At 40.3% G+C, this 17,874-nt stretch overlaps 1 protein-coding gene across 1 annotated transcript in view; it reads left to right on the top strand.

Annotated features, from left to right (window-relative positions):
• Window positions 1-15,228, top strand: part of mrps9 (mitochondrial ribosomal protein S9) — a 73,074-nt gene extending 57,846 nt beyond the window's left edge. The window contains exons 8-11 of the mRNA XM_055637129.1: window positions 4,872-5,040; window positions 8,894-9,002; window positions 13,201-13,370; window positions 14,572-15,228. Of these exons, the coding sequence (XP_055493104.1) occupies window positions 4,872-5,040; window positions 8,894-9,002; window positions 13,201-13,370; window positions 14,572-14,663 (540 nt within the window). The 3' untranslated portion in view covers window positions 14,664-15,228. The remainder of the gene's footprint in view (window positions 1-4,871; window positions 5,041-8,893; window positions 9,003-13,200; window positions 13,371-14,571) is intronic.
• The last annotated feature ends 2,646 nt before the right edge of the window (window positions 15,229-17,874 follow it).

Raw genomic sequence — 17,874 nt, 5'->3', positions numbered from 1 at the left:
TCTGTTTTTATAGGATTATTTAGATTCACTTTAAAACTTGATGTAAACGAAGCTCAATCTGTTGCATTATCCTTTTTTTGTTTGAGGTGGAGCCTCGTCGAGTTGAAATTGGTCTTCCCTACTGTATTCCACATTCCATTTTCACAAGCTTTTTAGTTTTCTCTATACCTATAGTAGTTAATCCATCTAAATCACTGCTTCCTCATCTGGCCTTATGGTGAATTACATAGATATTCTATTCCTCCAATAACCACTGATTAAATTCAGCAGAACCCCTTCATGATAAATAATCAGGATAAGAATTATGAAGTGCTGCTAAACATAGAATTACTGACACATCACAGGGATGTAACTTTGGGGACAGGTATACTCTATTGTGTGATATATGATGTAGATGTAGAACAATTCAGTCTAAAGAAAAACTAAAGTTGTTTCGCAGAGACCTGATAAATAAGCTGTTGACAAGAAGTAAATATCTGAAGAAAGGTCCTGATCTGAAACGTCAACAGTCCGTGTTCTCAAGACCCTCCCGAGTTACCCCAGCACTTTGTGTCCTTTTTAGTACAAATCCAAAAATGTGTTGAGAAATCTCGATTACCATTTAGTTTGGGTTTTAAACAAGAATAAGGAAAGAAGTGTATTGGTTTGGTGGCAGTGATTCAAATATATAGGGATGGAATGTTTCGATAACCTAGGAAGAAATAAAGAGTAGAAGGAAAAGAAAGAGTAAGTTGAAAGTGGATTTAGCAGCATTTGTAGTGCAAGTCTGGGAGCTTAAAATCCAGCGCACTGTAGTCAAATGAGTAAACAAAGCCAGGTAGGCTCAGCTGAATTCTGCTCAAGTTTGTACCTGTGGAAGTGGAGGACAGCAAAGTGTTTGGAGATACAAAGGCTAACAAAATTACAAATTTAGAAGAGTGAACCTTGATTCCAGATGAGACAGAATAAGCCACAACTAAAGCAAGAAGTTAGCATATCAGAGTTAATACAAAATTTCAGACTTTTTGACAGATTCTTTATTTAAAATGTTAAGTTACTTCCAGTGCCCTCCATAATGTTTGGGACAAAGACCCATCTTTATTTATTTGCCTCTGTACTCCACAATTTGTGATTTGTAATAGAAAAAATCCCATGTGGTTAAAATGCACATTGTCAGATTTTATTAAAGGGTATTTTCAAACATTTTGGTTTCACCATGTAGAAATTGCAGCTGTGTTTATACATAGTCTCCCCATTTCAGGGCACCATAATGTTTGGGACACATGGCTTCACATGCTTTTGTAATTGCTCAGATGCATTTAATTGCCTCCTTAATGCAGGTATAAGAGAGCTCTCAGCACCTAGTCTTTCCATCACTTTTGGAAACTTTGATTGCTGTTTATCAACATGAGGACCAAAGTTGTGCCAATGAAAGTCAAAGAAGCCATTATGAGACTGAGAAACAAGAATAAAATTGTTGGAGACATTAGCCAAACAGGCTTACCAAAATCAACTGTTTGGAACATCATTAAGAGGAAAGAGAGCACTGGTGAGCTTACTAATTAGCCGCAAAAATAGGATGGCCAGGTTACAGTTTGCCAACTACTTAAAAGCAACCACAGATCTGAAAAAAAGCTATTGTGGACAGATGAGACGAAGATTTACTTATATCAGAGTGATGGCAAAGTATGGAGGAGAGAAGGAACTGCCCAAGATTCAAAGCATACCACCTCATCTGTGAAATACGGTGGTGGGGGTGTTATGGCCTGGGCATGTATGGCTGCTGAAGATACTGGCTCACCTATCTTCATTGATGATACAATTGCTGATGGTAGTAGCATAATGTATTCTGAAGTGTATAGACACATCCTATCTGCTCAAGTTGAAACAAATGCCTCAAAACGCATTGGCCGACGGTTCATTCTATAGCAGGGCAATGATCCCAAACATTGGGATCAGATCCTGGTGAACTTCTACCGCTGCACCATCAAGAGCATCCTTACCAACTGCATCACAGTATGGTATGGCAACTGCTCTGTCTCCGACCGGAAGGCATTGCAGAGGGTGGTGAAAATTGCCCAACGCATCACCGGTTCCTCGCTCCCCTCCATTGAGTCTGTCCAAAGCAAGCGCTGTCTGCGGAGGGCGCTCAGCATCGCCAAGGACTGCTCTCACCCCAACCATGGACTGTTTACCCTCCTACCATCCGCGAGGCGCTACAGGTCTCTCCGTTGCCGAACCAGCAGGTCGAGGAACAGCTTCTTTCCGGCGGCTGTCACTCTACTCAACAACGTACCTCGGTGACTGCCAATCACCACCACCCCCCCCGGACACTTATTATTATTTATTCAAATCGTTTGCTATGTCGCTCTTCCAGGGAGATGCTAAATGCATTTCGCTGTCTCTGTACTGTACACTGACAATGACAATTAAAATTGAATCTGAATCTGAAACCTACTGCTAAAGCAACAAAGGAGTTTTTCAAAACTAAAAAATGGTAAATTCTTAAGTGGCCGTCAATTACCTGATCTAAACCCAATTGAGCATGCCTTTTACATGCTGAAGAGAAAACTGAAGGGGGCTATCCCCCAAAACAAGCATAAGTTAAAGATGGCTGAAAAACAGGCCTGGCAGAGCATCACCAGAGAAGACACCCAGCAACTGGTGATGTCCATGAATTGCAGACTTCAAGCAGTCAATGCAAGCAAAGGATATGCAACAAAATACTAAACATGACTACTTTCATTTACATGATATTGGTGTGTCCCAAACATTATGGTGCTCTGAAATGGGCAGACTATGTATAAACACTGCTGTAATTTAGACATGGTGAAACCACAATGTATAATAATGGCCTTTATTAAACTCTGACAATGTGCACTTTAACCACATGATTCTTTCTATTACAAATCTCAAATTGTGGAGTACAGAGGCAAATAAATAAATGATGGGTCTTTGTCCCTAACATTATGGAGGGCACTGTATGTAGGGTAAAATAATGGTTAGAAATTATTTTCTTGGAGAAGAACCCTAAATTCATACTTGTATGCAGACTGATGCTTTCACGCATCCTTCAACTTACATTAAAAGAGATTATTGGCATAGCCATTCACAAAATTTACTGACTTTCATTTATGCGTGGTATCATTTAAAATAGTGTTATAATTTAAATTCAAGTAAAGAATGTTATTCAAAATAATTATTGGGTTAAACTGTTGTGATCATCGATTTTTGGATGATATATGTACTTATTTTCCTTTGAATAAATCAAATTGTGCAATAAGAAGATAAATTATGAATTGGTTGCAATGTGTTTATTTCATAAATGTTGCATTTCCAACTTGCCTCATCAAAACTTACAAGAATTAAATGGAACTAAAATTATATTATATAATGGCAAAGGCTCTTCAAAAATTCTGTCCTTTCAGAGACAAATCAAACCTAGAATCTGAAGATGGCTTTTTGTGAAATAATAATCTGCTTTTATATAAAGATTTCACTGTAGTGAAAGAGTAACATTTGTCAATACTTGAATGGAATGTTTACACACAGTTCTTTGCCATTACAAGATACATGAGTCTGAAGAAAACATCTCCTATTCCTTCTCTCCCGTCCCATTGAGTTACTGCATATTTTTGTGTCTGTCTACAAGATACATGTATACTGGTTAATCAAGTATGTTAAAAATTCCACATAAATAGAACTCTGGCCTGTAATTAGATTAATTCCATTTTACACTTGATACACAAAATGTTGAATAAAGAATTAAGCATAGTCTTTTTCATTCCTTTGCTGTCACATTACAACCATTCAGGGGTTTGCTAGTGGAGTGTTGAACTCGACGAACTGGCCGCTTTTTATAAAATAAATACATGTTTATTGCCGTGTAGCTGATTATATGGTTTGCATGTGTTTGTGTTCCTTTTTTCTGTTGGGTAGCTATAGACACAGAATTTATTAGATTGTAAAATTGACAATATTTTAATTATTGATGAATGACAATGTTAAAGCTTGAATTGTTTTTGTTACAAAGGTCTTACCTGACCAAATTGCATTCATTGTACCTTACCTCTCTTACTTTAAAATATAATTATGTAACAGGGAAAGCAAAGAAATATTGTGAATCGGTTTAATAGGACATGGACTTTGTGGACCAAAGGGTCTGTTTCCATGCTGTTTCTTTCTATTATATTAAATATATATATATATCAATAATTTGATGGTAACAGCAGATCTTATATGTTTTTTTTGGAAACTTTGCCATTGGTGAATTCAAACATGTACAATATCTTTAAATTTGTCCACAGACTAAACTATTCTTGGAAGGACTTGCTTAAGTAGTGGAAATATTTTCTAAGCATTAAGATTTTACTCTTGAGAACGGCCCATAAGACATTTTAAATCCAGTGTACAATGCAGTAAAAATCCCAATTCTATTACTATCCCTCTAATTGTTGGTTCAGGGATCCATTACATTCCTATCAAGTGGGTTGTTGATGTACAATAGCTGGTGCCAAACGACCAATTTTTATTTACTTCCCATGCAATTTAAGACGAGATTTTCAACTCTCAATGGAAGGAGATGTTTTTCAACTACGAAACAGTTTTATTCCAACCATGGTGGGTAATCAAAGCTTGCCTAGTGAATGCTTCATTATTCTCCTACTAGAGAATGGGTCCAACCAGGTATTAATGTAAATTGTTCAATCATTTATTTGCAATTATTCTCCCAAACCAAGCAGAATCTATTCACAACCCACTTCAAATTTTAAAATGACATGTTAAGTGCTGGACTGTGCAGAAGATAATGTGTTTAATTGTCAATTGTCCAGTTTAATAAATGTCTGACTTCCATTAAGTAACATTAGTCTTTCCTTTTATGCTTTAAACAGTACATGCACTTTCTTCAGTTACTGGAGCGTATGTTGACCTTACCTTACTGCAGTATAAAGGAAGAATATGTGTTGAAATTTCGTAGAAAGATGGAGGATCAGTCCAAGAAACAGAAAGTTGAACCTTTACAACTTGATGAGAACGGAGTAGCTTTCTGCAAAGGAGAAGGTAAAACATATCCTACCATGAAAGTTGTACCGTTTAGCTGTTTACGGATTTGTGTTCAAGATCTTTTTACTAGCATGGAGCTGCATGTTTAATTAATATCTGTTTCTTGGAACATGATTAAGTCCAATCTTTTTGTTTTAACTTGTTCATAGTAGAGATCTTTTTTTTTCTGTTCACAGAAAATCATTTGGGTGTAATATTTTATAAATTCTTTATTCTTTAGATCATTGTGTAGTGTTTATGAGTTTCCAACTTGATGCTGCAATTTTTATTTTTGTTTTGTTAAAATCATTATTTAGGTGTAAATGCCATTCTAGTGTTCTCAATTGCTGGCACCTTACCAGAAAAACTACTTTTCAATCAAACTATGGATCATGTTCTTCAGCTAAGCAGAAAACAGATTTGAAATGTGTGTTACTTATATTGTTACATACTTAAGGAATGTGAATTTTTCTGGTCAACAGACGGCACCTAATGAAAGAACGATTGTGTGAGAAAGGAGTTGGCTGAATTCCAGCTATTTATATGACATGCCTCATCTCAAACATAGAGTTTGCCATGTTATATATTCCAGTTGTACATATGGTTCACAGATTCTGGACATCTCAGTAATGTAAATTAAATCATACTGTCTAAAATCTCACAACCTTGCAATGTGATGAAAACTGGATAAATGATAACTGAGGTTATTGGTTTCAGGTCACAGCTGCATCACCATGAGTATGGCATGCTGATATGTTCAACATGTACAATGTAAATTAGTTTGCAGTAGGTTTTATCTTTGAAGCACACTGGGTGTCACACTCGGAAGCCAATTTAGCAGTAGCTTTAACCATGAAGGTACGTTACCCAGCTCCATATGCTCAGGGAATATCTTTTGTTTAATGGAGACACATTATGTAACTGTGATAGGTGTAAACTGTTCTTTCACAATCTTTTGGTTTAATATGGTTGAATAGTTTAGTTTATTAATATCATGTATATCAAGGTACAGTGAAAAGCTTTTTGTTGCATGCTATCGAGTCAAATAAAAGACTACATGATTACAATCAAGCCGTCAACAATGTACGGGTAAAGTCAAAGTCAATTTTATTCGTCACATGCACTCGAAGGTGCAGTGAAATGAATTTGCCAGCAGCGATACAATTAAAAAGAACACACAATACCCCATAAGATTTAACACAAACATCCACCACAGCATTCTTCACTGTGGTGGAAGGCACATAGTTCAGCCAGTCCTCCTCCTTGTTCACCCGTGGTCGGGGCCATAACACACTCCGCGGCTTGGAGGTCCCGAATCGGCGCTTTCTTACCACAGACCGAGGCGTCAGGATGTTATAGGCCTGCGGTCGGAGCTCTTCTCTGGCGTTCCCCAGCGATGGATCCCAGGCTCCGGATGGAAAGTCCACGCCAAGCTCGCGGCTAGAAGCTCTGCAGACCGCGGCTTCAGGATGTAACAGTCCACGGGCCAGCGATCGGAGCACTCCTCTCTGGCGATTCCCGGCAAGGGATCGCCTGGCCCCGCGATGGAAAGTTCGCACTGCGCCCGCTGCTGAAGCTCCGCCCCGACGCCGAGAAAAGTCGCTCCAATCCATGGTGTTAGGCCGCGAGGGAGGTGACATGGAAAAAGTCGCCTCTCCTTCGAGGAGACGACCAAAAGCGGTTCCCCCCTTTCCCCTCCCCACCACCCCCACACAAGACACACCGAGAGACACTAAAAGAGACATTTGGACACACTAAAAAAAAAACCCAAAAAAGGCGAAATAACGGACATGCTGCTGGCAGGGCAGCCGACTCGCAGCGCTCCCACCGACCTATCCCAACATTAAGTGCAAGATAAAGTCAGATTAAAGATTGTTCATAGATCTCCAATGAGGTAGATGCGAGGTTGGGATTGCACTCTAGCTAGTGAGAGGACTGTTCAGTTGCCTGATAACAGCTGGGAAAAAACTGTCCATGTATCTGGAGGTAGGTGTTTTCAAACTTTTGTACCTCCTGCCTGATGGGAGAGAGAGTGACCGGGGTGCGGCTAGTCCTTGATTTTGTTAGTGGCCTTGCCGAGGTCGTGTGAAATGTAGATGGAGTCAAGTCTTGATTTTGTTAGTGGCCTTGCCGAGGTCGTGTGAAATGTAGATGGAGTCAGTGGGACTGAGGTTGCCTTTCTCTTCTCCACTCTCTTCCATTGCCTTTCCATTTTCATCCAACTGACTGGCCTTGGGTCTGCACTCCCCAAATTCAATTACTGTCCCAGAATAATGTTGTCCTATAAATCTTTTTTTTGAACCTATCTTAGTCTTGGTGGCATCTGAAAACATAGCATCACCTTCCACATGTATGCCTGTGCCACACAACTCTATCTCTTTATTGCCTCTCTTAATCCTCCAGCATCAGTTTGTCCAATCTGCATTAGTAGATGATGACAAAGTTTTCCCAACTGAATATTATGGAAACTAAAGCAATTGATTGCCAATCTCAGCCTTATCTTTGGCAGCTCTCTGAGGTTGAACTAGAATACTTACAATCTTAACGTCCTGTTTGAATTTAAGACGTTCTACCGCCAGTACATATCTCCCATTAGATTTCATTTTGCCACATCCATAAAGGCTTCACAGCTGCCCCATCGTATCTACTGCTGAAACTCTCATTCGGGCTTCATGTTATCTCCAGACCTGACACTTCAAGTCACAAGTCACATTTATTTATATAGCACATTGAAAAAAACAACTCTCGTTGGCCAAAGTGCTTTACATTTGTTATAAGAATAGTATAAACAAACAAACTACATACATATATACATATAGCCCTCGCTCAGTGGACGTCAGGAAAGGCTTGGGAGTATAGATAAGATTTTAGTCTTGACTTAAAGGAGTCGATGGAGGGGGCAGTTCTGATGGGAAGGGGGATGCTGTTCCACAGTCTAGGAGCTGCAACCGCAAAGGTGCGGTCGCCCCTAAGCTTATGCCTAGACCGCGGGATATTCAGCAGCCCCAAGTCGGCCGATCTGAGGGACCTGGAGGTGGAGTGGTGGGTGAGAAGGCTTTTAATGTAGGAGGGGGAAAGCCGATTGAGGGCTTTGTAGACATAGAAGAGGGTCTTGAAATGTATACGGAACCGCACAGGGAGCCAGTGGAGAGAGGCCAGGATCGGGGTGATGTGGTCCCTTTTTCGGGTGCCCGTCAGGAGTCTCGCTGCGGCGTTTTGGACCAGTTGCAGGCGGGACAGGGAAGATTGGCTGATGCCAGTGTAAAGAGAGTTGCAGTAATCTAGGCGGGAGGAGATAAATGTGTGGGTGATCTTTTCGAGGTCATCAAAGTGGAGGAATTGTTTTATTTTAGCTATCATCCGAAGCTGAAAGAAGCTAGTAGAAATTGTTGTTAAAAACCAGCTAAAGTAGTTACATTAGTGAGACCTGAATATTAACTCTCAATTAAATCATAGTACCTTTTAAAATGTAATTGCATATTGCATACTGTTTTCTGAGATAATGTTGAGGCCCCTAAATCTTTGTTTTTTCAGAAGATGTAAGCAGATGCATGTCAGTTAGTTCAGCCACTTATGTTTACTTTTATGTTGATTATTGTCACTTGTAATGATACAGGGTGCAGAATATAGTTCTCAGCAATGTGGCGCAATAGTTTCAGAGACAAAGTGCAATGTTCACAATGAGATGGAAGGGAATTAGACTGAACCCTAGTTGTTCAGAAGCAAGATAACAAGGAGATGAAGCTGTTCCCAAATCTGGTGATTACTTTGTAGCTGCTTCAGAAGCATCTTTAGAACAAAGACATTTTAATTTTTAAAACAAAAGAAAATTGGTAGAATTCTTAATAATCATTATTATTCTTAACACTAGGTCGAAGAAAAACAGCAAAAGCATCGGTCACAATTCGAGATCAAGGAAATGGCAAAATAACAGTGAATGGGGTGGACTATTTGCTGTACTTTCCATCACTTCAGGAAAGGTAACCCTATTGATTTGAAATGGCATGGTGCAAATACTTCCTCCGGCAAAGCTTTGCAGTTCAGAAAACATGTTTCAGAATTGTGTATTCTTTATAATGGATAAGATTGAGAAATTAAATTTGAAATTTTTTTAAAGCATCTGTTTTAGAACCAGAGAGACACAGCACGGAAACAATATGCTCTTGACCTATTCACACTGACAATCAACCACCTATTTTTTGGTTAACCATTTATCAATCTCATGTTTTTTGTTCTCCTAATATTCCCATCAATTCCCCGCAGGTTCTCCCACTCATCTCCACACGAGGAACAATTAACCCACCAACCCACAAGTCTTTGTGAAGTGAGAAGAAACCAGAGCACTTGAAAGAAACTCATGTGTTCACATGGAGAATACCGCACAAAAACTGTACACCAGATCAAGACGTTGTCTGTCCTCTCCCTCTACTCTGATTATTCTCAAGGCAATGCACTAACCAACTTACCACTTATGATGCTACAAGAGACCTCGTACTCTCTGTACATCTAATCTGCAAGTCACTGACATTCTAGAAATTACCATCCTATATCTCCAATGCAAAAATGCGAATTATATTAAAAACTGCCAGTCATCAAACTATCAATTTAACCAAAGAAGGCAACCATAGAAATAACACCAGAATAATTTTGAATCCTTCACCACCACAGTGCTGAGGATTATTAACAAAAAATAAGGCTTAAAACATAAAAATGGCATTGTAAGGTTTAAAAAAAGGGTTTCCTAGTGAATTCTTCCCTTTGGATATGTGGGAAATCCTTACAATAGTCTATTTCTCTGGAGAAGTTTGGTGTTTCCTAGAAGCTGCTGCGTTGGAAAGCTCATCTGAAAAGCAAGCCAGTCCTGAACCTATCATCTCTCCATACTATAGACAAGAGAGTCAAGAGTGTTTTATTGTCATACTAGACTAAATGGGACCAGTTGAGCCCCGTTTCCCCAATGCAATATTCCACCACTCACCCATAGCCCCCAATTGCGCAGGCAAGGCTCATTTCCCCTCATCCCCAGCACTCCCTTCCCCTCCTCTTCACCCTCCTTCTTCTTTCCCCTCTGCTCCTCCCCTCCCCACTCCCTGCCTCACCTCTCCCTCCCTCTCCTTTCTCCTACCCTCAGTCACTCCTTCCCTCCATAACACCCCTACCCCCTCCTCTCTATCTCCTTGCTCCCCCACTCCTCACCTCGCCCCACTCCCCCACTAAACACGTTTAAATAACATTTCTCCACCTCCTCTCCCCACTCCCTCACTCTCCTTACAACAATGTAACAAATCTCTCATTGCACTGGGAGTCCTGTCTCCCCTCCCCCACTCCCTCTCTCTCCTTACAACAATGTAACAAATCTTTCATTACACTGGGCGTTCTGTCATTTGGTAAAATCTTAACAGGCAGGGCAAGTTTTAAAGTGAACATTTTGATTTGTAGTGAAAAGTGAAAAGTAAATTTTTTTAAGTTTAAAATGTGAATATCGTAAAATATAAAATCAATCTGAATGGAAAGCTGCTGTGTTTTTTAAAACAGACTTTTTAAAATGTAAATCAGATCCCATTGTGATGTCATTGTGGGGTGGAACACTGCAGACGTGCAGTTTATGTAAATGAGATCCCATTGTGACATCATAGCTACTAACTGCCAGTGCAAGTTCAGGTGATTTTTGTCAAACTGGATTTTGTAACGTTTAAAATGTGGTCTCTCCTTCCTATTGCAAACAACCCCTCTTTTAAACCCTCTACTTTAGATGGTGTTTTCACCCAATGGAAGAAACCTATATTGGAAGGGAACTTTTTCCTCCTTCCAAGAGTTGTGGGAGAAATACAATTTGAATACTAATAATTTTCTTCAGTTATCTTCAGGTTAGGGACTATGTGAAAACATACATGCAAGACTACAACACTGCAAGTCCAGATAAACTCAATGAATGTTTGAATAGACATGTAGATACAGATAAGTTGATATCCTACATTTACAATGTTCTTCAAAACATCAACACCCCATCATCTGAGGTTTACAGGCATGCATGGGAAGTTGAGATGGATCAACAATTTTCAAATGATATATGGGACGAAAGCTTACAATATATCCATACTTGCTCCATAAATGCCAGACATTCCTGATACAGTTCAAAGTGCTGCACAGGTTATACCACTCAAAAAACAAACTGAACAAAATTTTCCCCAGTGTTTCCCCTCTTTGCAATACGTGTCAGTTCCAAGAAGCCACTTTAACCCACAGTTTTGTACTCTGTACAAAAATAGAAATTTTTAGGACCGAAGTATTCAGCATCCTCTCCAATATACTGAAAATCCCATTAAAGCCAGACTCAAAACTGATGATACTGGGAATATCAGAGGCATGTAGTAAATTGACTGTTTTTTCAGCGAGACTTTGTCGGCTATGGACTAATATCAGCAAAAAAACGAATACTTAAATTCTGGAAAAATGTTGAAGTTCCTCCAGTGAAGATGTGGATTACAGAAATGACGGACACATTACATCTAGAGAGAATTAGGTTTATCTTGAATGATAGACTGAAGCAATTTTTAAAAATATGTCACCTTTTATTGATTTTCTCAAACAACACAATATTTAAACCCAAATTCGAAATTACTCGTAGAGCTGGGTGAGCAGGCGTATGGGTGGGTCGACGGGTATATCTCCCCTCTTTTTTCTTTTCTCTCTCTCTTCTTTCTCTCTCTTTTTAATTTAATGTCCTTTTTGGAAAGTGTTAAAATTGAAGCTGTTCACAAGGCTGTAAAATTGTCAAGTTTTTTTTGTACAAATGCTTCCAATAAAAACATTGAAACCAGAATAACTTGTAAAATATACCATCAATCTGAACGAAACTTGATTCACCACACACCAGGACAATAGTGTGTAAGGTGGGCCAAAAATTGTAGTGCTATCGTGTACCGTTTTGGCGTAATTTCAGGATCACAGCTCGGACAGACACACAGACAGACATAATAACAAACAAGATGAGAGTTTCAGTAATATATATTTGTGTGTATGTGTGTGTGTGTATATGTATGTATATATATGTATGTATATCTCAGAGCGTGGATGAAGGCCTTCTCAATCAAATTAGCACTACTTTGTTGATCATACATTAAGATGTATTATTTTTCCTTGATACATCTACCAGGCTGGCCATTCACATTGTGCCATTTCTACGGATTCTTTCTATCCTATAACAAGCTATTTTTCGTTTTCTGGAAGTGTCTAATAGCTAACATGAATCTTTGAAGAATTTCTACTGACAGGATAATGGCATAGCCAGATAATCTTTGGTTTTTTAATTAAACCTAAAGCATTTGACCAACAAAGATTTATTTTAGTAACCGGAATATGAAGAAAGCAAGTTTATTTCTCTGGCTTTCTTCTTAAAGATGATGGAAAAAACAATATATTTCCATTTCAGAAGATAATTTTCTTATTATTCCTTTAGTATTGCCATCAATCTTTCAGACATGAAGTGTCACTAAATATTTTCATATTTTGTATGAATCAATCAAAAGAACACAGTTGTATGAAATGTCAAATAGTAACCTTTTCCACCAAAAGACACAAAGTGCTGGAGTAACTCAGCAGTTCAGGCAGCTTCTCTGAAAAACCTGGATTAGTGACGTTTCGGGTCAGGACACTTCTTTAATCTAAAGAAGGGTCCCAACCCGAAACATCATCTATTCATGTTCTCCACAGATGTTACTTGACCTGCTGAGTTAGTCCAGAACTTTGTGTCCTGTTGTGTAAATCAGCATAGAATCATACAACGTGGAAACAGACCGTTTGGCTCAACTTGCACGTGCCGACCAACATGCCCCATCTACACTAGTCCCGCCTGCCTGCGTTTGGCCTTTACCCACTAAATCTATCCCATTCATGTGTTTGTCCAAATGTTTCTTGATATGCTATGGTATGAATGCTATGATAGTACCTGGCTTAACCACCTCCTCCAGCAGCTCGTTCCATATACCTACCACCCTTTGTGTAAAAACAAAATGACACCTCGAGTTCCTATTAAATCTTTCCCCCTCTAACCTTAAACCCATGTCCCCTGGTTCGCGATTCTCCAACCTTTACTGTTACCTCTGAATCAACAAGGGCAGCATTATAAGAAAGCTACAGCATCAATACAAACAATAGTTTTTCCTCTTTGAATTCCAGAGAGCAACTGATGTTCCCCTTCCAATTCCTGGACCGACTAGGAATGCATGATCTGGATTGTACTGTACAAGCAGGCGGGGTATCTGCACAAGCAGGAGCAATTCGTTTGGCAACATCGAGGGCTCTGCTTAGCTTCGTCACAGAAAGAGAAGTGGAATCGATGAGACAAGGTACTAGTCTCAACAATCTGTCAGTTCAATCAGCCTGAAGAAGGGTCTGGACCCGAATTGTCACCTATCCATGTCCTCCAGAGATGCTTAGGAAGGAACTGCAGATGCTGGTTTACACCAAAGATAGACGCAAAATGCTGGAGTAACTCAGCGGGTCAGGCAGCATCACTGGAGAAAAGGAATCGGTGATGTATCGGGTCGAGAACCTTCTTCAGATTGAGAGTCAGGGGAGAGGCAAACTTGGAATGAAAAGGTACAGAACAAATCAGAGTCAGAACTGATGGCCAAACAGCACACAATGGCCCATTGGTGGCTGTAGAGGAGGTGATAAGGGGACACCTCCTCCACAGCCAACAATGGACTAGTGTGTGCTCTTTCGCCATCGGTGCCGGCTCTGATTTGTTCTGTACCATTTCATACCTCTAGTTTCCCTCTCACCTGACTCTCAGTCTAAAGAAAGGCCTCAACCTGAAACGTCACATTACTTTTCTCAAGGGATGCTGCTTGAATCGCTGTGTTACTCCAGCATTTTGTCCCTCCAGAGATGCAGTGTGACCTGCTGAGTTACTCCAGCACTATGTGTCTTTTTGTGCATTAACTAGCACGTACAGTTCCTTGTTTCTACAAGGTACTAGAATGTCAGTTTAAATTCAAAAGTAATGTATAACCGCAGGCAGCATCCTATTTTCTCCTTGCCATTAAGATCAGTGTTAAAGTTTAACGTTTGGAGCCATGTGGCATTAACATTGCAACTAATGGTTACCCATTTCAAGAACGTTGTTATTGAACTGCCCAATTAATTTATATCGTAAGCACTTAATAAACTGCATTGTTGCAAGATCCATTTAAACAAAAGTACAAAATCATATCCCTGCCTTATACACACCTGGAGATAAATAATTTGCCACCAGTATGGCTTGTACACTTTTTAAACAAAGTAATGAATTTATTTTATGTGAGACTGTTTTATTCCTGGCAGAGGTATTAATCAATTCATAATTGTATTCATTTCTTAGAGAATTATTTTGCCAGAAAACAATTTCAAATCTGCAACTGATTTAATCATACAATTCTGCTTGTACAGTAGTGATTAAACCAATGCACATTCTAGTTTTACTCCCAGCTCCATCGTTTTATGAGTGCACTTTGTAAGCCTAAAAAGGTAACCTCATGAATTCCCTTTCATTTCAACCTTTTGCAGCTGGCTTGTTGACTCCTGATCCTCGTGTGAGAGAGCGGAAGAAGCCTGGTCAGGAGGGAGCGCGCAGGAAGTTCACTTGGAAGAAACGTTAATCAGTGGCTTTTCCTGTGAAGCAACCCTGAGGTGGTTTGAAATCAGAAGCAGAACCTCAACAAGACCTGTAGTTTGAACACCTGCTCAAACAGATTTTGAGGACTTGCAAGATCGTTATTGTCTCAGATCTCAATTTCCTGCCTTTGAGAACAAATCTATCGTGGTTTTATTTATCTAGAAATTAGTATTTTCATTGTTTAAAATAAAATGTGTATCTTTATTATTAGGCTGAATTTTTTTTCTATGTGTGCTGAGGAGTCTTGCAACTAATTCACTATCTTAAGTTGTTAGCTATATGTGTTTTATAATGCATTTTCTCTATCGGTCTATGCACTGTGGGTAGAAATTTATGTGCTGGACTCACAGTGCCACTGCCAATTGGAAATTATCCTATTATAATGATTTGATGAACATCATAAACTATTCTCAAACTACCTCTTTCTCCTCATTTCTACCCAATGGAATGATTAAGTAAATTCGCAAAGATATCTAATACTGAAATGTTTTCATCCAGAACCTGGATCTCATTTTGCAAGTAGATCCAATAAAGTTTTACACAAGAAACATGTTTCTTTTTAATTCCATTATTTGCATCATTGCTTTTACATAATTTGGTTTGCTTGTATTTGTTCTGGCACTGTCTTCTTTCTGCTTATCTCAGATTTTTTTTCTGTTGCTACACTATAACATTTGATAAATTGAAGTATTTAATTTAAAAAAATGATTTTACACCTACATTTACATTTGTGTCTGCAACAGGAAAGCTATTTGTAAGCGGGTGACTGAAATCAGGCTGAACCCTGGTTTATAGGGGGGGGGGGGGGGGGGGGGGGTGGGGGGGGGGGGGGGGGGGGGGCGACGTCACATGGGAGGGCTGGTCCCCGAACGCAATATTCCACCACTAACCCATAGCTCCCAAATGCGCAGGTGTGGCTGATGGGTTCCCTTTGTGACATAGAAGATGGAGGCATTACTGCGCAGGCGTGGCTGACGGGCACGGCAAGTGGAAAAGTGATTTATTAAAGCTTAATGTGAATAATTCTAAAAATTTAACAATAATTAAAACGTTAAAGATGAGATTTATTCAGTTAAGTTCTTTTTTGTTGTGTCTCTTGCTCCCATACGGAATAAAAGCAATGTTACTTTTTTAGACTCTTCACTTTCCCAAGTGGGGCCGAGGCCAGTGGGCGGGGCCAAGGACAGCGGGCGGGGCCAAGGACAGCGGGCGGAGCCGAGGCCAGCGAGCGGGGCGGGGCCGGGAAAGTAAATAAAAAATGGCGGTATTATTCAAAGAATTAGTACAAAAATTGCAAAATCTTATCTTTAAAGATCGCAAAGTCAGAATCAAGCAGTGCAAAACTGGATCTTCACTCGACCGTTGAGGAGGTGGTGAAGCGTTTGAGGAATGTTCTGGAAATGCGACCCTTCCCCTGACGTCACTTGAAGCACGTAGAATATTCTATGTGCAACGGGCGCCGACCCGAGCCATTGTGCCCGCCCACCTCATTGTGATGTCATCAGTCGAAGATGGTTGAAGAATCTGTGAAAGTTGGTTTAAAATGCAGTTTTGTCTTTTTTTAAACTTTAATCACCAATAAGTTGTGAAATATAGCATCAAATCTTGTGAACCTGATCACTGTGTAGGGGGGAAATGTGTCAGAATATTGAAAAATGTAAGCGTAATTGCGTAGCATTTTGGCGAAAATATAAAAACACACACATACACACAGGATGAGACTTTTATAGGTTACTAGACCAAGTGCAGACCCGTTGGGTCTGTTCCCCCAACGTGCAGTTGCGGGGGGAGGGAAGGGGAGGTGGTGGCATGTGCCGTCATACACACTAACTACCACCCCGCACACACGCTAACTACCCCCCTTGATATATTAATATCATTAATTTGCTCCTTTTACCCCAAAACCGCCCGATCCACGGGCGGAAAACCCCCAAACCGGCGGCACGTCTAGGGGGGGGGGGTAGAGAGAGGGCAGAGAGAGAATGGGGAGAGACAGAGAGAGAGGGGCAAAGACAGAAGGGCAAGAGGGAGAAGGGGTGGAGGGCAGGAGGAGAGGATGTGTGGGTGAGGGGGGGGGGGAGATGGGGAGAGAGTGGGGAGGGTAAGATGGGGAGAGAGTGAGAGGAGAGGGGATGGGGGGTGGGGAGAAGAGTGTGGGGGATGAAGGGGGGTAGGGGGGTAAGGGTGGGTGAGGTGGGTAGAGAGGGCAGGGGAGAGAGAAGGGGGGAGTGGGGGAATGGTACGGGGTGGAAGGGGGAGAGATCTCCCACACCTGTCCCATTGTGATGTCATATATGTAAATGAGATCCATTGTGATTGGATCTGTGAGGTGGCACTGTGACTCATGCAGCAGTTTGATTTTTTTTTTAATTGACGATTTTATTCAAAATCTGGGGAAATAATTGACCAAATCTAGATGGGAGTGGATTTGTGAACTCATAAGTTAAATCCCTACCGAAATTGTAAGAATCTCCGTATTTTTGCATCTGGTTTTCGAGGAGGTACGTTTCACATGCAAAATGACACACACATCCACACATCCCCACACACTCCCCACACACTCACACACACACACACACACACACACACACACACACACACACACACACACACACACACACACACACACACACACAGTTTTAATAGATACATGATATGATAGAGATGGGAGGAAACTTGAACACATGGGAATCCCATGGAAAAATGTACAAACTCCACACAAACAGGTCCCACGGTCAGGGTCGAACCTGGGTCACTGAGTTGTGTGACAACAGCACTATTTGCTGCCCTACTGTGCCACATTGTTCATTTCTCCCTTTGATGCTGTGTGGTTGTGGATTTTTATAATTTCAAAAGTATACATTGGAAGCCAAGGGATATATAACTTTTTTCAAATCTATATATTTTACACAAAATGCTGGAGTAATTCAGTGGGTCAGGCAGCATCTCTGGAGAAAATAGGTGACAATTTGGGTTGGATCCTTTCTTCAGTAGAAGGGTCCCGACCTGAAATGTCACCTATCAATTTTCTCCAGAGATGCTGCCTGACCCATTGAGTAACTCCAACATTCTGTATCTGTGGTATAAACCAGCATCTGCAGTTTATTTTTATTACTATATTTTACACACTTAGTTTAAACATTATGTCATTCTGTTTACACAAATATTTCCTCTTTGGTGGAATTGCTGGAAAG

This window comes from Leucoraja erinacea, chromosome 6 (assembly GCF_028641065.1).
Source record: "Leucoraja erinacea ecotype New England chromosome 6, Leri_hhj_1, whole genome shotgun sequence".
Taxonomy (NCBI): domain Eukaryota; kingdom Metazoa; phylum Chordata; class Chondrichthyes; order Rajiformes; family Rajidae; genus Leucoraja; species Leucoraja erinaceus.
Note: the sequence above shows the minus strand (reverse complement) of the source record. Positions and strands in the feature narration are given on the sequence as shown.